General features: G+C 37.2%; 1 protein-coding gene across 1 annotated transcript; it reads left to right on the forward strand.

Annotated features, from left to right (window-relative positions):
* The first annotated feature begins 677 nt into the window (after positions 1-677).
* Positions 678-23,434, forward strand: ST8SIA4 (ST8 alpha-N-acetyl-neuraminide alpha-2,8-sialyltransferase 4). Its single transcript, XM_010293876.1, has 5 exons — positions 678-898; positions 3,133-3,215; positions 4,238-4,370; positions 14,134-14,391; positions 23,137-23,434. Exons 1-5 carry the CDS (start codon positions 678-680, stop codon positions 23,432-23,434), a joined length of 993 nt encoding a protein of 330 aa, XP_010292178.1.
* The last annotated feature ends 1,312 nt before the right edge of the window (positions 23,435-24,746 follow it).

Consider the following 24,746-nt stretch of genomic DNA (forward strand, 5'->3'; position numbering starts at 1 on the left):
CGCCGGGTTGAGTTCACCTGGCCCCGGCTGTTCCCCGAGGGCCAGTGTGGCTGGAGGTGGTGGTGCCGGAGCGCGTTGTGCCTCGTTTCCTGCTTTGGGAGGTCTTGCGAGGTGAGCGTGCCGGGGTGCGCGGCCGCTGGCAGCGCTGGGTCGCCGCTGTCTCCGTCCTTGAAGTTTGCCTGGGACCTGTGCTCCTTCGATGCTCCTTGGGGATGCTTGCTCTGAGAGTGTGCGGGACATCCACCTTAGCTCCCGAGGCTCCTCCACTGGGAGCTCTAGTCCTTCGCTGCGACCCTCTATTAGATATTTTCCCTCTTCTGCCTGTCTTCGGTTGAAAATAAAAGGCGAAAACTCCCTTGCCATTTTTCTGTTTGCACCTCAGCTTTCTCTTTGTGTTTGTGTACGTGCATGCCTGTGTTCCTCATTTTCCTTCCAACTTGCAGCCATCCTGCAAAGATGTTGGGTTTTCAGCCAAGCCTGTTTCTCCTTGGAGGGGTATAATTTTTTGTGGTGGCTTAGTGAAATCAGCAAAGGCGGGCAAGGGGCTTACAATTTCTGTGTGCTTGTGCAAATCGACTGGGGGGAGCCTCATTCACAGCAGATTTTCGTCATTTGATGTAAGCCCTTACCTTAATTTGAGGAGGAAGCATAAGGACGTTGTAAGTGCTCGTACGGGCATGGAGGAAGCTGGGGCAATTACAATTTACTTAGTCCCCCCTTCGCCCCCGTGGTCCCCAGAGTTAAAGGCAGAAACTACATCCCTCTTCCTCGGCCCTTGCACAGGCAGGCCGGCGCGAGAGCAGGGTGCTGGCAGCTGGATGCAACTGGGCACAGCTGGGCGGCAGGGGCCCCGGCACCTCCCGGGAGCAAGGGTTGGCCTCGCCTGTGTGCGTGCATGGTTAATGATGTGATGTTTGCATCCCTTGGTATTAAAAGATTGTCACAAATAGATGGTAACTTTCCCTCTTATTCAGTAAGCCCAGTTTCTGTCACTATGCTGTGGTATCTGCATACTTACAAGATGTACAGAAGTTTAAAATTTTGGGGTTGTAGGTATGCAAAAATACATGTGAAAACGAATGTGTGAGGTGAAATCAGCATTAAAGATACCCATGTTTCTTAATAAGTACTCTTTCCAGTCAGACTAGAGGTAGCTGCTAAAATTATTCAGAAATCAGTCACTAGGTAGAATCCATATATGTTTTAAAAAAAAAATCCCCCTCCAGCTTATGATACATTGTTTGACACAGTTTAAAAGATACTAAAATGAACTGATGATTTAATATTAAACGAAAGAAAATAAATATATTTAGTCATAAATATATATGTCCTTAGCAATGCTTTAAATATAGATATAATGCATTTCTGCAAGGTCATTTAGTGATATCTCTACTTCTTTGCTGTCAGTGACATTTCTTGTGCAGTATGGTGCTACTGACTTTGGCTAAAGTTATTGGAATATTGTTTCTTTCCCAACCTGTCATCTCATCCATTACTGTATAAAGAGGGAAGGAAAACCCTTAAATGTAATACTAGTATCTGCTGCCACTGTTGATGTTACACTTGCCTTGCTCCTGAAGGAAGGGCTCATGCCATTTCGTTATTTTTGACTGGCCACATGGGCAAGCAAAGTCAGTTTTCCATAGGATGTTTTACTTCCAGAGTACCAATAATGGAGAACTGTGAATGTACAAGGTGGCCTATTTTATGGTTATTAGTGACACTACAGGTAAATTCTCGATGTTCCAATATGGGCTATATGCAATTCCAAAGTATGTCATAAACTTTAAATCATCTGCGTTTTCCTAGCAAACTTTGCTAGGAGAGTAATTGCAAAAGCATGCCTTTCTCTATCTACACAGTAATGTTCCTTTAAAGTTTAAGCAACTAATGAGACAAACGTATTATGTGGAATGCAGTGTTTCTTAAACTGTTTTCTACTCATACGGAATATCGTTGAAGACATTTATATTTAATGAACTGTCTTCAGGAGAAGAATCTTATTATATTGGTCTGATTGGTCACCAAGGTAAGGTAATTCATTTGACAGTCAGCCACACGTTGCTGTCACACTACAGCACCTGTTTCATTTATATCAGACAGGATTTGCAGTGATTCTAGACGATACAGAGTAGCCCAAATTTATTTCACAGTTATTTACACAATGAAGACTTTTTGGAGTAAATTTAGCTTTTTATTGTGTCCATTTAATATTGTTTTAAATGAAAATTAAATAAAACAATACCAACAAAAGGGAGAGGAACATGTAAGTGGACATCTTTGTGTTCATAGCAGAACTTTAACACAAAGTGCCTATGACCTTCCTCTAGCTCATGAGAACATAATTTAACATTGTTTTACTGTACAATCTGTATAGCTCACTGCTATGTAAACTGTGAATATAGAAGACTACCACATTTCAAATGCTATGGTGCTTTAGCTGTTGGCAACATATTTTGTTGCAAAGTTTTGTCACGTGTCGCTGTTAAAATGTCTGCTGGATGACGTTTAACCCAGCATAAACCGGTGACATCTCTGAAGTACTTTTAGACTGAGTACTTTACGTGGGTGTATTTTGGTAATTTTCCTTTCGACACATACACTCTATGCATCTAGAAAATATATGCAGGAAAATATGTTTAATAAATATATTTACAGACATTATGGAAAATGTTTAGGGAATAAAACATTTTAAAATAGCAAAAATAATTAATTACATTCTGGTTACTGAATTTAGGGACTTTTGCAGCGTTCTCCAATGCCCTCAAGTTAACATGATGTGGATAATTTGCATATAGATCTTGTACCTACACGATTGCTTAAAGTTGTAGGTTTTTCAATAGGTGGCAGTCTTACCTATGAGTCAGTGCAACATCAAGTGCTGCAGCATGTTGGCATCGAGGGAACAAGGGGGTATAAGCGTTGCTAGTAATGCTGGGTTGTTTTTGAAGAAGTGTGTAATAGAGATTTACTAGTTACAGGGGCTTTTGCAATCATAGCACTTTTTGCAGATGACTACATTTTACCAGTTTTGTTGATTTAGCTTAATTAATGTCCCATTGCAGGTTAGTTTCAGTTTAGTCTGCTATGTACTTTACCAAATATTAATGCTTTTTATATATATACATACAGCAGTAATGTTGCTGTAGCTCTTACTAAGGGCCAGGATCCCACTTTTTTAAGAACTTACAGCCACAGGAAAACAAGAGTCAGTGATCCCCTAGAAAGCTTACAGTCTCACTTTTTTTCCATTTTGTTGTCTGAATGGCCAGTTGCCAAAAGTTCTGTTTGAAAGCTAAATGAAGTTATCGTTATTGGCAGTATTTCAGAGCACACTTATTTAACAGATAAAGAAATTTCTGTATATTACTGTTATATTTACTCCCGAGATACAAGACATTCTCCATGGTAGATCCAGCAACTTTGATATGTTTATGATTAACAGCTATGTTTAAACTCAGCTGAATGTTTCTCTGGCACCTAAATGGAAACAGTATGGAAGATAGTGGGAACATCTTGGAGTTGTTTATCTCCAAACAGTATGGAGATAAAAACAGATTTTAGACCTAACACCTGAAGTTGTGCTTGCAGTTTTTTAGCTTCTCTGTCACATTTGTGTGACCCTGTTGGCTAATAACATTGCAGCTGGTAACATTATGATACCTCATTAGATGTTCAGGGGTCATCACCCACAGCTTACTATATTATAACTGAACCCTGTCAGGCTGGATGGGGCCCTGTGCAACCTGATCTACTTGAAGATGTCCCTGCTCATTGTGGGGGCATTGGGCTAGATGACCTTTAAAGGTCCCTTCCAACCCAAAGATTCTATGATTCTATGAATAGGAGGCAAAGGGAGTCTATTAGGCCATTATTGTAGGACATGCCAAGGGTGAAGGCTTGAAAGTTAACACTTAATTCTTACTTTAGTACTGGAAATTTGGAACATTTGGAAGTGCAGAAACTGCCTCACAAACACACTGAAGTTTGGTGCAGGTTCACAATTTGGAATTTATTTGTAATTTTTGTTACATGTATTTCATTATGAACATATTTAAAATCGTAAATTGCATATTCAAGTATGAGGTAATGGGTGTCTCATAGTTTTCTCACAGGTACAGTTTATTTGCTTCTTTTTGTTGTGAATAAAAGAAAGCATCACTGGTGCTTGTGATGTAAATTACTTAAAACTAGAGTTAGCCTTGATGTAATTGTGTCTTTTCTATATTGCATTGCAGAGATGGTGAACTGAGTTTGAGTAGATCAATGATCAATAGCTCTGATAAGATAATTCGAAAGGGTGGCTCCTCAATCTTCCAGCATCCTGTAGAAGGTTGGAAAATCAATTCTTCTTTGGTACTGGAAATAAGGTGAGTGTCTTAAATAAAAAGCAGTTCCTTTCATACTACCTGTAATTCTTTTATTTTCAGATTGCCTATAATTCTTTTGGTCTGGAAAATAGTGATTTGATTTATGGTTGCAAGTGGATGTTTTATAACTGTACATATTTAGGGTTTAGTGTTAAATGCAACTAAATTACATTAGACTCCAAAGTCAAGGCATCCGGCATAAGAATAAATAAAATGTTTTCATTGATCTGCGTCAGTCAGATCCATGCAGTCGGTATCTACATTACGCATGTTCACATTTGAGTTGGTTGTCTAGAACTCTCACAGTCAGTGGTGAGAAGCTGGTACTTTTCGGACATGATTTTGTCTCATCCTAAAGGTCTGAAATAGAACAGATGGAAGTACTCTGAACATAGCATTTTTTCTTCCTTAACTACAAAGGGAGATTAGGCAGACAACTTAGATGTGGGAGTCAAGAGCGAGGACGTTAGGTGCTGCGAATCCAGCCCTGACTGTGGTTCGTTCGAGTCAACAAGATCAGGTTTTGACAATACCCATATCTTACGCAGTTTTCTTTCCTGAAGTCAGAGAGGCCAAAAAGAACCTTATGCTCATGCTGAGGGGGGAAACACAGTAGCAGAGTTAAAGTCAGTGATAATTCTGATGTGTCTTAGTAGTTACAGTGGGCCTGCTCACCTCGGGGCCCGAGACAAGAGAAAGCAGAAGCCTCTGAGTGTGTTGTATTGTCATTGTATCTTCCCTTTCTTAAGCAGGAAGAGATTAAGTGAGAGAACTGTATGGAGCATGGGTTGGCAGTGTGGAGGTCTAGGAGTGTCACATTCCGTGAAAAATGATAGAAAATAACAATTTTTAGCAGCAATCACATAGCAGACTAGACTTGATTTTCTGAATATCGAGATTTTGAATAGGAATTTGATCTAATTAAAATCCAGTTTCTATGTGATTTCCCTTTCTAGCTTTTTTTTTTTAAAGGAACAGCTTACAAAACACTTAAATAGGCAATGTTTCCATGTATGAAAGCATGGCTTCTCAGACTGAAGAACTTAGGTTTTTTTTTAATGACAGTTATTTTATGTCCCTAATTATAAAAGATGCAGAAAATATGGGTAGCTCAGAAATGTACGAAGCTTTAATAAAGGATTGATGTTCTGGAAGTCTTATGCCATGATGGACATACTGGAACCCTGCTACAAATGCTGAGGAACAGCTTCAGGGATAGAAAGAGTGGCAGGATTTGGGTATGCATTATTAATACCTGGGAGCCTGTAGCTATGTCTCAACTGCCTGGCAAGTGCTCTCTGGAGCTCTGTGCAGTCCCCACTCCCTGTCTTCCTAGACTAAGGGACCCTCCTGCACTCAGCTGCTTCCCAGGCACCTGGGTTTCGTACTAGTGAAGACCTGGTGTTGCCCTAAAATGCAGCTGAGATATATACAGCTTAGGAATGGAGTTTCTTCCAGGACTGTCTGTTCAGATGCAGCCTGTTTGTCCAGTGTGTGGTTGTTCTGTAAAGGCTAAGTTCTCCTCCAAGATAATCTAGGAAAGATAAGCAGATTTTCTATGTCAGTAACAGTATTTAAAATTTATATGTGTATAACTGACAATTTGAGTTGGAGAAATATTGAATAACTTCAGAATAATACTGTTGAAATTTCAAATCATAGGTTATATTTAACAATTAGGAGAAAAAGGCACACTGTTTTACTTGTGAAGTAAACTGATTTGGAAGCCGTCGAGTGACTATAAGTAGAGACAGATAACTCTTTCCAGTCATTTTGTTGAAAAAGTGTCATATTTCAGAACCATTTAAAACCAGTACACCTTGCTGCTCAAGCCAAACAAGAAACAAGTAAAAGTATTACAGTAACTTTTGGATTAAAATTAAGAGAGAAAATTAAGCTGGGTTTATGCTCATTTTTCACTTGTTTCAAAAGCAAAATACATCATTCAGGCAAGAGGTAAAACAGTAGAGAATGCTTTAGATATTTTTAAGCCTGTTACTACATGTGTATCACCTCAATCTACTAAAATCACAAGTTTCAAAATCAGTTTTTTCCTTACTGTTGGCTGGATGTGGAAACTTCTCTCTTTATAAGTTACTAATGTGCTCTTAAGAAGCATTATGATGTGATTATGTAGTGTTTTTAAAAAAAATTGTACAGTGGAGGATTTTTTTAATCTCAATAGTACAGTGAAGAAAAACATGCATCTTGTACACTGGTTTAAGCAGTAAAGGTTTCAGTTTATCAGCGTAAAGATTTTCTGTACAGTAGAGAGCATAAAGCTGAGGATATTTAGATGTCTATATTGCTAGTCATGTTTTGAGATGAAATAGCTATCATCATGAACACTGGAGCAGAAAGCAGGTGTTTTCACTGAACCAGTTAAAGAGTTTAGGCTAAATGTGACTTAGGGCTGAAATTTGACATAAATTTGACAAAAAAAAAGGAATCAGTGCTACCAGCCAGTTGTATTCTTTCCAGAAATCCTCCTTGCTAATAAGCGTAGTGCATTCAGTTATGGTACTCAGCAGTGAGGGAGGGAAGTTTGGCATGCTTTTCCCTGAGGAAGCCACATGCAGCCACTGGTGATATGTGTTCCACCCTGACACTGAATAAACATTGTGCATTCTTCTTTCACTTTTATAGGCGGTTTGCTATACACTTTTCTTCCCTGTTATAGCAGTAAGAAGCATTTTAGCCATAAATATTTTTACACTTATGGACCTATCAGGACTAACTTCAAATGTGTCTAGCAATCTCCTAGAGTGTTCTCATGGTTAAACTAACTGTTCAGCCCTCCAAAGTATGTTACATGCACTATGTAGATTGTGAAGATGATTCGTACTCTATTATTGCAACTGTTAATGTGAACATGGTGGTCTTGTGGTGTGAGGTTGACCATAGTAAAAAAGGATAAGAAAGAAACAAAAAAAAAGCTAGTGCCTGTTGAATAATGTGTGAAACATTACCAGTTCTTAGCAGTGGAGAACTAATTTGTGAAAGCATTACTGTACAGCATAAAGATATTTCATAAAACTTACAATCACCCATACATGGCAGCTGCTTTTGTGTCTTACATCAGCTTGACACTGGCAATTTTTAAATGCAGAAAATATTTGATAGTAAGTTTTACTTTGTGCGAGGACTGTTGATCAATGGTATGTCTATACCTAGTTGGCTGGCAGCTGGAGTATTATGCTTTGCTGTTTGCTTTGTTGACCATGGGCGTAATCTCTGGCCATCTTATTTTTCCTCAGGTTAGTGACCAGTCTATCAGCCTGAGGGGTCCTATGAATTCTTGGCAAGGCCAGGCTCAGATAGGAGTCAATGAGTGAAAAAGCTCCTTTATCAGGACCTCATGGGAGGATGAAAATCTTCCAATGGAATTCTGGTGTCACAAGATGGTCTCTGGGATTTTTGAGCCAGAAGAGGCAGTTAAGGGAGTGTAGAAGCTCTTTCGAGAGGGCAGCAGCCCTTTGGGCATGTTGAGCAGGCGTTAAAAGAAAGAGCTAGACTTTCTGTGATTGACGTGTAAATGATGGTTATTATTAATTACTTGAGACTGTAGCAAATTTGCTGCCTTGCCAATCATGATTGGTCTAGTGGGAGAGTGATTTTTTCCAACTAATGTTACCTTCTGATTGCTGACAACTTCTTTGAAGAGTAATTAGTAATTCGTGTGCCAAAGGAAAAAAGACTGTTTGCTTGGCTCCCCTTCAGTCTGAATGATTTCAGTCATGAAGAAGAGAGAGAATCCACTGTCTGCAAGGTTTTCTGTATTAAGTCCTTTCTAACTCTGTGTAGCAATGTGAAGGTTTTCCAGTTACGGAAGTTAGGAAATTTCACTTGTATTGAAGGCCATACTTCCAGAAAGGAGAGATGTGGTTGACTTGGTACAAACTTATCTGGGGAAGCCTTCCACATGCGACTGATGCCAGCACATCAAGTGGCCTGTGTGAAATGAACTACAGTCTGACGTCTAAGTGTGTGACTTTCTTCTTCCACTTACTTTTTATTAAATGTGGGCATTTATGTTGGAAGGAGCAGATGAAGGTTTTGAATTGCAGGAAGGCAAAATGAAAAAAAGAAGTGTGTCAAGGTTGTATTCATCTCTTTACAATGTAACAGAGAGCTCGATGAGTGGAAATTTCCTGTCAGAAAAGTGTGAGAACTTGTAAGATGTTAACAAGCATCATAAAAAAAAGTGCAACTTCCTCCTTAGGAAGGTTCCGATTGTATATCATTGTATATCTTTCAAGTTAATATGAAACATCATGATAAGTCCCTGAAGTGCAAGCAGTGAATACTGAGCTGGCAATGGAGCATTACAATTGCTCTGAAGCTTTTGGAGCAACATTTTGGGGCCAGTTGCGCTTTTTCTTTCAGATCTTCTGTGTCTTAAAACATGCAAACTGAGGTTCTCTAGTCTGGTTTAGTCGTAATAAGCTGTAAGGGTTTTTTGCCTCCTTAGACCCTTACCTGAACTGAAAAGTCAGTCTTCAGTATCAGTTGGGGTGATTAAGTCCTTTCTTTTGACTCTAACTTGCTTAACTTCATAAAAAGCTGACATATGGCTGGCCTTCATATGGTAAGCAGTAGTTGGGTCATGCTCTATTTAAAAGCCCTCTTTTCCTTTTGCATGCTCACTGAAGATTTGTGCTCAATTAGTATGTGCTTCAGCTACTGTCTGGTCAAGGGAGATGGGTGCCCTGAAGGGCATGAGGAGGGCTAGAATGGGGATAGAGTCAGACAACAACTTGCCATAATATGACACTTATGTTTGTGTGGTTCTCCATGGGCTGGGGAATGGCAGGAACCTTTCCATGGTTAGTTGAGTTGGGTGTGTTTTTAACAAATCCAAATCGGGGGTTGGATTAGATGACCTTTAAAGTCTCTTTCCAGCCCAAACTATTCCATGATTCTATGATTCTAAATGCTGCTTTCCTTGAAGAGGTTTTCTTAAAACTCCCTTTCAGTCAGACTAAAGTCAAACCCAACATAGGTGCAAACACTTTCAGTCCCCACTGCCTCCTCAGGATGCCAACAGGAACTGTAGCTGTAGCCAACTTCTAGGGCAGCCTGTGACCTTGTGTTACCTCACAGTTCATTCTTATGTTGTTCTCTTTTGTTTTTTGATTGAACTAACTTAGCTGGCAAAAAGTATACTTTACCTAGGTTGCAGTTGTTGCTGATCTCAAAAGGCTGAGAGCCATCTTCTGCCTTCCAAATGGGAAGTGTGAAGCACCATCAGGACTTGCTAGGGTTAGAAAATTAAGTTTTTTAAAGGATCTGTCTGAATCAGTCAGAGAAAGTCTGCAGGAGAGCAACAAGAGGGGTCAGAGATCTACAACACATGACCTGTCCAATTAAAAAAACCAAAGTTTAAAAAAAAGTTGCATGGCTGCTTAGCCTCAGGTAAATGAAGGCTATTGCCAAGAGTAGGGAATAGTCTGTCCTCCTCAGGCAAGGTATAAGGAAAAAGAACAGGCTTCAGTTGCTGTGGGAAGGATCTGAGCTCGCACAAGGAGTGTTGTGCTGCTGGTAAGGCTAGGGAAGCACTGACGTAGACTACATGGGGAGTTTGCTGAGTACCCACCACAGGATGTTAGGAATATATTAGATAAACATCGGCTGGGGTTGATGTAAAGGCGTATCTTCATTGGAGGCAGAGTGTGGACTAGGTAATCACTTAGTCCATCTTTGTTTCCATAATGTGCTTGCTGGTGAGCTAGCTCAGCTTCCTGAGTACTGAGGATGCACTTCAGAGGCTTCCCCTCACAGTTGGGATCCAGAGAAGTCCAGATGCCCCAGCAGTGAGGCTTTCTGGCACTGCCTCACTTGAAAGAAGTTATTTTACCAGGAAAAGTGTTGGAGGTCATATTTCAGTGTCCTTGACAATGTCTAAAAATATACATTTATTTCTAATCTTAAAAGTCAAATGTTGAAGTAAGTTATTTTGTTTCCTTAATCCACACAATTCTGAGGCAGATGAGGGAGAGTTTGCCATTATATAATAGTTGTGTAGTACAAAGACTACAGTACAAAATAAAACCATAAAAATGCACGTAGAAAAGTGTCACCATGTTGCCCCAGAGCAATACATATTTGTATCATTTGGAAAGCTCTTCAGAGACAATGCTATTTGTTACATGTACTTTATCAGATAACTGGGAGTTGTAGTTGGTATTTAAATGTTATGAACATCTGTTTCTGATTATCAAGAACAACCCTAGGTCAACCACAGATTGTGACACCATGTTTCTGTGAGTCATGTAAACATGTTGCAAACAGCTGCTTGGCTTCAGACAAGAGCAAGCCACATCTGCCTCACCTGCCCACAAAGGGCTCAGGCCACACCTCAGATACAGTTTTACTCATCAAAACAAAACTTGAAGACCACCTCAAAAATAAAACTGTTTCTTTATACTTTTTAGCTTAAGGTTGCAGAACACCTTTGCTTCACGATTTATTAAAACCATGCTGGTTTTTTCCTTCCTCTAACTGAGCTTACTTTTTGAATTTTATATGCAGCTGGATGTGGATTAGCACTTCTTTTGAACTAATTTGTCATGTCAGTTTAATCAGAATAACCTTGTTGTGCTATTTTCAGTGTGTTTTGTGGGACAAAAAGAACAAGAGATTTAAACAAATTCTTATTATTAACCAGCATCAAGACTGACTGAGACACTCAGTCTACTTTCAGGTTTTGTCATATTCCTTTTGTAAATTTTTTTTTCTCTTAGCTTTTATGTGAAAATGGGAAGTACTACTATCCCCATGGTGCAGATGAGTCAGCAGCACAGAGGAACTTAAAACAATACCATGAACTCTGCATTCTTAATCTTATTTCTTTCAGTATTAAAAGATACAGCCAGATGAATCAATTAAAATATTTTAATGTTAGCATTATTACACATCTCTTATACAAGGATTCTTATGTGTACTGTAATACCTGTGCATACACTTAATTGAATATGCTACTGACAACTTCAGATAAGAAAACATTTTTAAATATGTGAGAAGATACTAAGATGGAGGTGACTGTTGTCCATCTCAAAATTTTATTGAAAAATAAATTCCTTAGTCATTTTGGAGATTTCAGCTCTGTTAAATAAATGGTTGATCATCTGAATCTAATTCAGGTCCACTTGAAACCCTTTGGAGGACTTCAGTGAGCATATGTAAGCACATAGATAGGTAAATAAGCTTTGACTGTAAGTAACCAAATTAATAATGGAAACTAAGATGCTTTTATTTTTTTGGCACTGTTAGCATAACTTCACTGCCTTCCTCCTATGGTTTAAAACAATACACAAGATACTCTATTCGTGCACAAATGTTGCCACTTGTTTGCTAACAAAAATGGTATTAGGCCCATTCATTCTAGGTATCAGGGATGGGTGCTTTAAATGACTAAAGTGAATCTTCTGTTGTTCACATGTGACTTTTTTTAGTGAGCGCCCTAGGTTTCTCTACGTTTCACATAACTTCTTTTGCTTTTTGAGACTCATTTGCAGTCACCACTTCTCTCATCAGAGCGTGAGAGAAGTGAGTGACTGGATAGCTTGGCTGATGCTATTGATAACTTTTGATGACTTAATCTTGTTCTTTACAGCCACAGCTGTGGTATCTCTGTTCTTAGGTAATGAAGAACTTTAGTTGTTTTTAATGCTGCTCGATTGGGCAATTCCTTCTTTCTTGCTCTTTTTCGTTTTGTAGCAATTTATGTATCTGTTGCAAAATACCCACAAAATGGAAGCTTGTCAAAGCTGTGGAGATTTTAAGTCCATTCAACTTACAGGCTAAAGTGGAGATTTCATCTTCCCTTTACAGAAATACCTTGCCTGGCCTTACCAAAAGCTTTAGACACTCAGGATTTTAACATTGTCTGTTCTGCTCTGTTATTCTGAATCCCTCATATGCCTCAGCACAAGCTGTCTTTGCTCTGATGCTGCGTCATTCATACATGAGAGCTGAAACAGACAGCCCAAGACATTCTTTCCTTTTTTTTTTTTTTTCTCTAGTTTAAGAAATGAGAGGAAGCACTTGAAAAAATATTTTTATCATGTTTCACTTCCCCTGTGGCTTTTAAGGTCAGTTCCAGGGTGAGTATTTTGTGTCACTGGTTGCAAGGTTTGTATTCTCCCCTCTTGAGATAGTGACACAAGAGCTGGCTGGTGAGCGTGGTGTTGCTATTGTTCATCGCTTTTCACCTTGTGGGAGATTATTTCCCCTTTACGACTCTCAGTGCATGTTGCAACTGCTAGAGTGGCATCTCTAGTTATCTTGTTTTGATCTGCTCTAAGGAAGCTCTGCTCTAAAAACTTACTATGTAAGAATAGCATTCTCTTACTTAACAAAATGTCTATTCTGTTTGAAATTCCACCTTACCTGCTGACAGCAGCCGAAAATACAAAGTTACTGTTTTTCTTCTTGTCTTGTTAGAGTTGCAGAGGTAAAAGTTTCTATTCAAATTAACACCTAATGAACACCCTGCCCCAGCTCAGCACTCCCTGTCTGCTCTGTAAGTGTATTATAATTAAGTATGTGCTTAAGTTCAAATGTGATCTTTGTGCCTCTTTACAAATGTACATGATCTGCACAGCAGGGATGGACACAAGCTTGCAAGGCTTTGCTCATCTGCAGTCCTGAGCTACCAGGGGCTCCTGCAGCTGGAGTCCTTTGCAGCTTTTTATACCATGAGTAAATGTGTACTGAAAACTGCTCGACACTGCCAGTGTCTCAGTCATTACATAACTGCAGTCATTAAAAGTGTCTTTTTTGAACGTATTGAAAGTTTTAAAGACCCCTGTCCCCAACCCTGTAAGCATGTATTACCATGACTTAATTTCTTCAGCTGACATTTAAGCAGACATTCTTCACCTGTTACTTGCTCTGGACTGGGAGTATACAACTGTGTAATTACCATAGTTCACCTGATCTGTGGTAGTTTGTTAAACTGACATATCTTGGTCATGTGTGTCTGAACCTGGCTAATAGTTTAAACAATTGCAGAGAAGCAAGATAAAAGATTGGACTAACCAGATTTAAATGGATGGTAGGTTCCTCAGTGTTCTATGAGTTCAGCTAACAGCTTGATTAGACCCTGAGCTGCAGTAGTTTAATTTGCAGTATGTTTTTAAGCCGATTTTGTTTAAAGTGGTACAAAAGACTGCGGGTGTTCTTATTTCAGGTTAATTAGGATAACTTTGGCTGAACTTCAGTTGATTAGGAGCAAGTTTATTCTAAACTGAATATGTTAGTCTTATGGTGAAATAAGAATCTGTAAGAAAACATGGCCATTCCTGAACCAAGCTGATCTGTAAGAGATGAGATTGTAGTGAAGCATTTATTACCTGAACCATACATACCTTATATATTTAACTATGTTTCTATGAAAACAAACTGCTCTTGTCCTTTTTCAAATATGTGTTTATTACAAAGTTTTGTAAAATAATAAAAATTAGTATGCCTTCTAATGTCCAAAGTCATCTTCCCATGGTCTCTCAGTGCCTTTGTCTGTAGGAAGTCATTAAGCTCTCTCACTACAGTATTTATGTGTTATGTTGTAACCAAGATTCAAACTCTGTTCTAACAGCTTTGCTCTAACTCCATCCTAGAGCATGGGAAATGACCTCAGTCTGTCTGGCACTCTACCCTTTGCTTTATGTTGTATGTTCAGTATAGTCTGTATTACTATTAGACAAACTCTATGCAAGCAGTGAGTGTTGGGTTTTACCCATGCATTTGTCTGTCAACCCAGAAAGAACATTCTTCGATTCTTGGATGCTGAAAGAGATGTCTCAGTGGTCAAAAGCAGCTTCAAGCCAGGAGATGTAATCCATTATGTATTGGACAGACGTCGCACCCTAAACATTTCTCAGGATTTGCACAGCCTTCTCCCTGAAGTTTCCCCAATGAAGAATCGCCGATTTAAAACCTGTGCAGTTGTTGGGAATTCTGGCATACTTCTGGGCAGCGGATGTGGGAAAGAGATTGATAGCCATGACTTCATAATAAGGTGGGTTTTCATCTGCTGTTGAAGATATAGCCTGCTATGTTTCTTGGAGAAAAGCTAGGAGAAGTGTTTTAATCTGAGACAGAGATTTTGGGCATTATCTGAAATTAATCTGAAATAGTATCCTTCACTGTGTGATTCCTCAAATTTAAATACATGCCCATACTGTTGACAAGAAGACTATTACAGTGAAAATAAAACAAAGGCCAGAGGAGAGAGGTTTATGCTACTTATTTTTGCTGTTTGTTGTTATTATTCCAGACAAAATAAATACTCTTACGGAGGTCTTGGTAGAATAAATGCAAAATGTTTTCTCTTTCAAAAATTTTCTTTCTTAGTTCTTGGCCAATAAACGTGGCCTGATGTAAATTACGGCATTGCTTATGTGCAGCGCTCAGTAAAATTTCAGTGTGATGTATTGACGTTGAACCAGATGGCTGCCATTAAGGTAACTGGGAGTCACACATCTAAACCCCTTCACATTCCTCTCAAAATGTATCCCTGCAGTTTGGGAAAAAATGTTGATATGCTTCACTTTTTATTTATTCTTCAAACATGCACAATAGAATACCTTTGGACTTCACATATCAATAGCAAATGAAGAGGAATAGCTGACCTCATTTGACAGCCTGGCATTATATGGATATAAAGTAGGTTGGGCAAGAGATCGGTCCTTTAGCTTTTGAAGCAGAAGTTTCAATTGGTTTAGTCTGAGAAAGGTGAAAGGGCAGAAAACAGAAGGACAGTAACAGAAAGCAATATAGAAATAGGTGTCAGTGTGAGTTATTTGCTTTTGCTTTTCTCACCTTGAAGAAAGATGGTAGCAAAAAAAAATCAAAAGGATATGGAAGAGAAAAAATACAGTTTTTCAATACATGTATCAAAACAAAATATACACATGAAAGTTGTATATTATTTGAAAGGTGTACTAGTAAGTGGCAACTGAAACAATAACATGCCACTCTTTCATTTTCCTTATTTGTTTTGCTTCCACTTGTCCTTCAAATTAGCATCCTTATTGCAGAAGGAATCAAAAAATAAGTACCACATTTTTAAACTACATTTAGCCTATGGCATGCTTTTGTACTCTCTCAGAGATTAAATGTGATTCATTTAACAGGACTACAGAAAAAGTTAGACACTAAATTTTCTAGATGAAAATACTCTTTCAGAAGGCAAGGCAGATACTTTTACTTATTATCTGCTAAATTTCTTTGAAGTCATTTCTGTGCTCTTCCCCATGTTTAGCTATGAAACTAGGTGATGATATCTGATATGAGATTTTAAATAATTCAAGCCATGTGGAGTAAAGATAATATTCTTAAAGATGTGTGTATGAGTAAAAGAAGAATGGTGAAGCTTAGTAGAAACATCAGGAAGTTACTGTTGCTAGTCAGTTATTTAGACTGGAGAAATGTCTGTCATATGATGTATGACTAGTGAAGTGATCAGTATAACAACTAGTTAGTCTGACTATATTGTGCATAATAATCTTTATAGGATTCTTGGAATAGAATACTTACATCCTATAGAGATTTTTAATACAGAGAAAGTTTTTGATTTACAAATCAAAGTTAAAACTTTTTAGAAGTTCACAGATTATCTCATAGCTTAAACTATATGATATTTAATTATGTATGTCTGGATGTGTGCACAGGTACATAACACCTGTTTAAAGCAAATAGCAACGAATTAATTTGTATTTTGAGTTAAAGAAAAAGGCAGAGCATTCTTCAGAGTTATAATTTCCTACATTCCTCTTCTTCCATGTAAAAAAAGTTGTATGCCACATGGTGTGTAATCACATGATCTAATGGTACTGACATACTTGGTAACCACTCACCTCTATTGCTATTAGGATTCTGGTATTAAAATGTACCATATACCATGACACTCTGTTACCCTCTTCGCTTTCAGCTGATTTCTCTCGAAGTAAAATGAACTCATTCTACTCACCACCTGATGGTGTTCTGAAAAGCAGTTACTGTATGTACTGTATGCAGCTAGGTTTATAGGCTGAAGAACAACATTTTTGTAGAATCTCCTGATGCTGAGTGCATTACGCCTATGTGCTGTGACAAGTATGTCATACTATTTTGGTTAAATATATTATCCAATTGATTTTGATAATACTATAGGTTCTTTTTGAGATCTGAAACAACAGTGCATGTTTTTGAGAGAGTTGTTTCTTAGAGCAGCAGTTCTAATGTTAGATTCAACAAGACCATTAATTTAATGTTAAAACTGATAGTGAAGGTCTGTGAAAGAGGACACAAGAGACATCCAGCAGTATTTTCGTTACAGTACCATAAAGCCAATATAATGAATTTCAATGCTCCTGTAAAGGTCGTATGAAGATGTTAGTAATAACTGATAAAGACATGGAATATACACTTTATTAAGGGTAAAAAGTAATGTCAGTACCTAGCACTTTAATTAATTTAAGTTTGGTAGTATCTGTCAATGTCTATAAAAGTGATCCAAAGTTGGTAATAACTGTCCATCTTCCTTTGAGACATCCAGCATATTCAGTGCCTTCTATATAATAATGTCTCGTAAGGAACATTGATCCAACAGAGACACTGGGTAATTAGAATACTTCTATTATGAAAAATGTTTAAAAGTAGGCACTTAGAGTCAAATAATAAGCATGCCTGCAAGCCAGCATATGATTTTGTCAGCAAATTTCCCAAGTAAAACGATACAATTCTTCTTCTTAAGACATCTCTGAAAGTGTGTAAATAAGGGTCATTTTTGCAAGCAAGGCAATACTTTCTCAGCATAAGTAGATTTACTGAACATTTTAAAGTGTCTTTGTTTTAACTACTTGATCACGTAAGTCCTTATTTTGTTCTCACAGCATCAGAAATCAAGACTCTAAGGACATATTTTCTGCTAGGATAAAATGGATTAGTTCCACAAGTTTAATGAAGTCATGCCTATTTTGACAGTAGAAAATGTGACCCGTCTAGTTAAAATGGGAAGCGAAGAGACTCTTTGCTATTAAAAAAACCCTGTGCTGACTATAAACTATTTCCTGTTTCCCATATTGCTTTCCTCTTTACCTCTTATGTTTTTATACCCTGTTAAGGGAAATGATGGAGTCACCATCACTGGAGGTATTCAAAAAATGTGTAGATGTGGCACTTTGGGACACTGTTTAGTGGGCATGGTGGTGTTGTGTTGGCAGTTGGACTTGATGATCTTAAAGGTCTTTTCCAACCTTAATAATTCTGTGATTCTGTGAACTTGCATTTCAGTCACTTCTGTTAAGGAAGGTGAGAATTCAATGATTATTAATATATATAGTATAGGTTCTAGTTTGGACAACAAGAAGTAAATGAAGCTTTATTAGCAGGTGATGTTACAAAAATGCATCTTCTAACTAAAGTGAAATAAGTCATAAATTCAGGATTCTTGTGGACTTGTGGTATAAAGGGGATATCTGGTCAATAATGGTGTATTTTACATGGCACATCTTAAAAGACAGCTGTGATTCCTGTGTGTGAACAGAACCCATAATTATGCAGTACCTGAGCCTCTACTCAGCTTGCAGCTATCATGAAACATTCTCTGTTGTGCCCTGCAGAGGATAAGGATGGGAATGAAGTGGGATATGTCATGAGATTCCCTGCTAATCCAGATCCCTGTAGTTCATTTGAAGCAATTTTAGTTTTGTCAAGAGCCAAACAAGTATACCGAAGATGCGAGAATCCATACATTTTACTAATCATTAGATCTGGCAGGGGGAGATAGGAGGCTTATGCATTTATTTTTTGTTTAACTCTCCCTTTTTTGGTTATATGTGTATGTGAAAGTTATCACAGTACTGCTGCATGTCTTTATTTGAAGAATCGGGTGAAATGATGTGCTATATATACACAGGTATTAGGGTGATGTGCTTCCTTCAAGGAGACTGGAGAGAGAATACTCCAGCTGTGAGGTTGTCTGCTGCCTTGAATGTAACTTTTTTTTTCCTTCCTGTGTGCTTGAGCCTTGAGTTTTACTTTCATATCCAAGTGTTTCTTAAAATGTCAAGAATCTTTGAATTCACATTGCAATTTTCGTTCTTACAGGAGTCTGGATATGAACCTGAATATGAAAACTTGCAGGCTATTCAGGAAAAACTGTATGTTATTGATACTAGTTTAGGTAATGCCTTATGTTTCAGGGAGGCTAAATATGACGTCTTCCAGCAACAATCGAATCATAAGTAATGATGGTTATTTTCAGCTTTGCTCTACAAGAAGATATTAATGAAACAGAGTATGTTTTTACAGTGCTTTTGTGCAGCTTGGGGTTTAGAGTGGTTTCTAAATATTTATTTCAACCTGTAAACCACAAGTATACAGATTGTTAAAGGACTAACAAGGGTACAGATTCATGGCCAATTCTTGCATTATTACTGTATGAAGAATATTCTTTTAGTTCTCGATGTCAAATAAAATGGAAATAGTAATCACTTTTACTCAAGCAAATTTTTATGGCTTTTATTTAGAATTAACTTGAAAATACTGATATATGGCCTATGAATATTAAGTATTGGACATTTTTGTGCTTACACATGAGCTGCATGTTTATTAGTGACTAAGCAAGTTCAACTGAGTCTCTGTGGAATAACTGACTTCTCATTTGAGCGCATTTTTATGAATATGATTTTACTGTTTTCTTTCTTAACCTCTGCTGTTTCAAAGACTAAATATGTTATGGATGTCTTTGAGACATAAAGGTGTTGCAACAAACCCAGGGTTGATTACTTTAATGTAAGTGTGATTGTTTTTTCCCCACACTTTTTCTTAATACATCCCACTGTAACTGATACATGGGAGAGTTGTCATTGCTATACCAAATCCAGCAGGAAGAATAAACAGAAGACTAATTTATGCAGTTTCCTCATTCTCACATGCCACATTATTGATACCTTGCAACTATATGATTGCTTTAAAAAAAAAAAAAAAAAAGCAAGGTTTCATTTGTTGTGTACAAATTCCTAGGCACATAATGGTAAGGCTTGTCGTGCAGAGTCCCCCTCACCTCCTCATCGCTGTTGTGGATATATTCCGCATTCTGTGCCTTACGACAAATGAGCTAAAAATAAAGAATATAACAAGGGAAGGGTATTGCGCTGCCTATTTCAAAGTTTTTCAGTTAATAGGCTTCTTAGTTTTACTTAAAAGAAAATAAGTATTAGTTTATGTGCGTCTCTGAATACAAAGCTTTCTTGAAGAGTCCTGACAATTGATGGGACATCATTGACATCTGCTAACAAGATAAAATTAAAAAATCCGACAACTGTATGAAACTGTGGCATAGGATAAAGATGCATTAGAGATTAAGATAAAAGCTTTGAAACAGGTAACAAAAGCTATTTACATATACTCAGGTCTATATGCAAATATATAATAGCTAGTTTTATTACCCCTGAAACGTACAAGAAAGATGGGGACAAACTGTTTAGCAGGGCCTGTATTGATAGGGCAAGGGGTAATGGTTTTAAACTAAAAGAGGGTAGATTTAGACCACAGAGAAGGAGGAAGTTTTTTTTACAGTGAGAGTGGTGAAACACTGACACAGGTTTCCCAGAGAGGTGGTAGAAGCCCCATCCCTGGAAGGTCAGGTTGGATGGCGCTCTGAGCAACCTGATGCAGTTGAAGATGTCCCTGCTCACTGCAGGGGCATTGGACTAGATGACCTTTAAAGGTCCCTTCCAACCCAAACTATACTATGATTCTGTGATACCTTTCTAGAAAATTTTCTTGAACTTACCTGGATATATAAATTATTTGGTACTAGCAGTTTGGGGTAAGTGTCTTAGTTCATCACTAGCACATAAATTATTGAATTCATATGGAAAAACTTCTGACATCACTGCTCCATTTACTCCCTACAGAAGAATGCACTGGTTTTAAGTGATAGATTTTAGCAGGTGTTTTATATTTTCCAACTTTGTGTATAAATGTACAGTAAATATTCAGTATTTACACTTCCAATTTAATGAGCACTAGAATCATTCTTCGAAGGAAGTAAGAAAACGAGAGGTGGCTTAATGACTAATATTTTTTCTAACTTCTTCAACTACAACTAATTTAGTAATGTTTATTTCCTTAGAGCTAGAAATTTGTGTAAAGCTTGCCTTACATTCATGTTCTACTACATTAGCAATCTTAGAAGTGTACTGCAACAGCATCTAGTTACATCTTGGAAAACAGCCTTTCAAAGTGCCCAAGTGCTTGTCACATTCTTTAAAACTTCAGCACTGCTACTAATCCATATTTATATAACTGAATTTTAAAAGATCAAAGGTTAAGAGATGCTCGGCATTTGGAAAGCAAAATGCCTTACCTGCTTCTAATATTATAGTCAGGTGTCTAATTTGACACACTAAAGCTTGAAAAATATGAGTAATATTCCAAATAACTGTTCGTAGACAACCCCATTGTTACTGAGTGCATTTGGATTGCTCGTTATTTTTTTAAGTTATACTTGAAAAATCCGAATACGCAATATATTAATAATTTATACTGCTTACACTGTATACCTTTCTTAAATACAGTATTTGATATTAAGTATATACTACTGATGAGGCAGTAATCACATGCAAGGTAGGTAGACCTTGTATTTGGTATGCCTATGATGATTTTTTCAGGATTTAGGTGATATTACATTGGTATTTTAGTGATATTTAGTGGTATATTAGGTATATTAGGATATTAGTGGTATTTTAGGTAATATTACATTGGATATTAACAAGTTATTTTCAAACTACATACACTTTTAAGATTTGGGTACTGATGCTGTTGGCAGCTCAGAAAGGAGCTATCAATAGACATGGAATCATCAGAACTATAAGGCTTGTGTTATATGTGCACATTTTGCATATGGTGTACAGCTTTTTAAACAAGGTACTGTTGGTACATAGGTGATTCTCAAAGATGGACACAGACAGAGCAGGATTTGAAATGTCAAGCTCTGTCTTAACGTTTATAAGTAATGATGTCATCATATGCATACATATGTGACTACTGAAAAAAACCCTGCTGTGCAAGAATCCTTCATTATGTTGTGCAGTCTGCCCTTAAAGGAGGTATTTTCAAGAGCAGCAGTAATTCAGTGAATTTGATTGGTTGATTTTAAGTCCTTGATTTGATTTTTTTTATTTTTAGATTTTATGTAACACCAAACTTTGGACAATTCCAGGTTATAGGTTCATGCATTAAAGTTTTTAGAAACAATTTTCAAAGCCAATATTGAAATCAACGTGAGTTTTTCTTGTGCCCTAACTACCATTTTCTAAAATATATTACTTAGCAGCCTGTAATACATGCAGATGGTTTCTGGAATATACGCACTGACATACTGAAGAATGTAAGTCTGTTTCCTAAGAAAGTTACATCTGCGTATATATCCTCAGAAACTTGTGTAACATCATTTCCTAAGAATATATAGGCTTGATAGTCTTTAGAACATCTCTTTCTGAAGAAGATAGGACCACTTCTTTAGTTGATAATTAGAGAATGAAGATTGTGTTCTGAGGAATTAGTATTAGTCAGGACTAGGTCATCAGTTGATGTTAATCAGTACTGCCCTGGTGATTTCAGTTATTTGGAAATCTGGCCATTAGAAGATGCTAAGAGATAAGCTTAAGTAAAAAGTTTACTGTATCGGAAAAGAATTGTAGACTAATAGAACACTATTTATACGAAGAATATAATAACATGCAAATGTTTTGAAGGACCTATTTCTAATGTTGCTTCTTAGCATCTTTCACCTCAAAAGAGCAGTTGTTTGTTAAATTGTGAAAATATTTTTGTGTTAGGATACTTATTTGGGGCATACCAGCTACTGGCTAATTCACTGAGGATGTTGTGGAGGTGATTTGTTTCAGTTGGATCATACTGGTCACTGAAATCACAATTAATTTCTGAATTGCATTTTGTCACCTGCATCCAGTGCTGCCCACATAGAATGCTGCCTCTGTGTCATTACAGATATGTATATTTATATAACTGAGGTAAAAAACTGCTGAACAAAGTCCTGATGAGACCTTTTTCCCAAGCCTAGAAAAAAGCACAAAGCTACTGCAAAATTAAACAAGGTTTGAAAATGAAACAAAACCGGAAAAATTTCAAAAATTTGAAAATGGAAATTTTAATACTTTTTTCTAATAATTTCATTTCTAAATGAAATGAAAATACTAATTTCAAAACATCTGATCAGCAGCAGTGATAATACCAAAACCCAAAATACCAAAACTCATTTAACATGTGTTAAAGTTCATCTGTAGCTCATAAATACTGTATTTAAAAAAAAATCCAATGACTAACCTGTATATATTATACCTTAATTAGCTGGCAAGGCTTCCTTTAAGAGTGTGAGCTGTTGGTAATAAAATGACTAATGAACATTAATGAAAGGTAATAGGTGTTAGAAAGCATACTCTTATTCATAAGTGCTACTCTAGCTGTTGATGCATTTTAAAGCATGATGTCATGGTTTTCAAATGTACAAAGAATTTTTTTTTTCTCGCAGCATTATGTACATTTAATGTTTTTTAAAAAAAATGTTTAATAAGTGTCCAAGCTGGGTAAAATGCTACGTGTTATGACATCTCTTATCACTGATTTTTTTTCTCACTTTAAATTGAAACGGGCTTGCATGTTCATTTTCAGCTTTTCCTTCATACACATGTTTTTCTGAGTTAATGCTTCATATTTATTTTCATTTTTCCATTAATTTCTTCCTCTTCAGGTGCAATCTAGCTCCTGTGGTGGAGTTTGCTGCCGATGTGGGAATTAAATCTGATTTTATTACCATGAACCCATCAGTTGTACAAAGAGCATTTGGAGGCTTTCGGAATGAGAGTGACAGAGAAAAATTTGTGCATAGACTGTCCATGCTGAATGACAGTGTCCTTTGGATCCCTGCTTTCATGGTCAAAGGTGGAGAGAAGCATGTGGAGTGGGTTAATGCATTAATCCTTAAGAATAAATTGAAAGTGCGAACCGCCTATCCATCACTGAGACTTATTCATGCTGTCAGAGGGTAAGTGTCTGGAAAAGACTGCTCTGTCCTTGGCACAATGGAGCTCATAACTAGAATGCCTAGCAAGCAGAAAAAAGCTCAAGCGAAATGTTAAAAGGAGTATGATATTTCCATTATTGTTGTAATGGGTCACATTTATGATAAAATAAGGCTTTTTGGTAATAAATGTCCACTCAGCCTGCGCTACTGCAAACATCTTAAATACATTAGCACAATAACTTTGCACTTTCATGTACAAAATTTTTTTATGATAATTACACTGATAAATTAATGTAAAAATAGTCTGAATTCAAAGGATATCTGTGAGTCACCAAATCGGAAGTCAATGAAAGTGCTAGATGTCTTCTTTTGGGCAAGACTATGGAGATATAAAAAGTATAATTTAAATAGCATAGCGGATAAGGTAACAACCATGCAAATAATGAAGTCTGGCAGATCTGAAAATAAGGATCTCCTTCCTAAAACATCTAGGGTTTTGTAGCAATCTTCTTTTAAATTTGGCCAGATGCTTGGGCAATTCAAAACCATTGATCAGAATCACTGAAAACATTAATGTAACCAGTTGTTAAAAAGAAAATGTACCCATGCTTTGAGCGGAGACTTTTTTTTAACCCCGTAATTAAACAAGACTGTCAGATGAAGGCTCCAATGTCTTTGTCACTACATGTAAGAGTATATAGGGCCATGCATGAAAAACATTCAGAAGATAATGACAGTGCAATATCTGTTTGTGCAGTGAATTATGACTATGATAATATTCAGCTTGAGTTCCTAGAACTATGCTGTCTGCGGGATTTTGGGAAATGCCTTAAAGTATTAGCTTTTACACCAGTTACTGATTATGTATCTGCCTGAAAAGTTGTTAATGTTAGAGTAGCAGAGAAGAGATCAGAGGGGATGTTTGAACTGTTACCCCAATCTAGTATGAGAATATGAGAAGAAAGCTTAGAAATATGTTGTTCTTCGGGATATTAGGACTTTCAGATATGCTTTTCTCCTTCTGCCATGTCTCAAATAGATTAACTAATTGCTGTATTCTTCATGTGGTACACTTCTGGCACTGGAAAAAAATAATCTGATCCCTTTGGAATTTGCAAATCCCTTGGAAACCCTTTAATTCTTTACCAAATTGCTCAATTTTCATAGTTATTTGGATAGTTTCTTTTTATAGTTACAATTGAGCTTTTAATGGGCCTTTGTTGTGTTGAATTTTCAGGTATTCAATTGTGTATAACACATGGATAGGTATAGTGCTTTTTGTGTGTGTGTATAAATACGAATAAATAAGATTACTTCCAGTATACAAACAGCTGTTC

This window comes from Phaethon lepturus, unplaced genomic scaffold (genome assembly GCF_000687285.1).
Source record: "Phaethon lepturus isolate BGI_N335 unplaced genomic scaffold, ASM68728v1 scaffold5369, whole genome shotgun sequence".
NCBI classification, from domain to species: Eukaryota; Metazoa; Chordata; class Aves; order Phaethontiformes; family Phaethontidae; genus Phaethon; species Phaethon lepturus.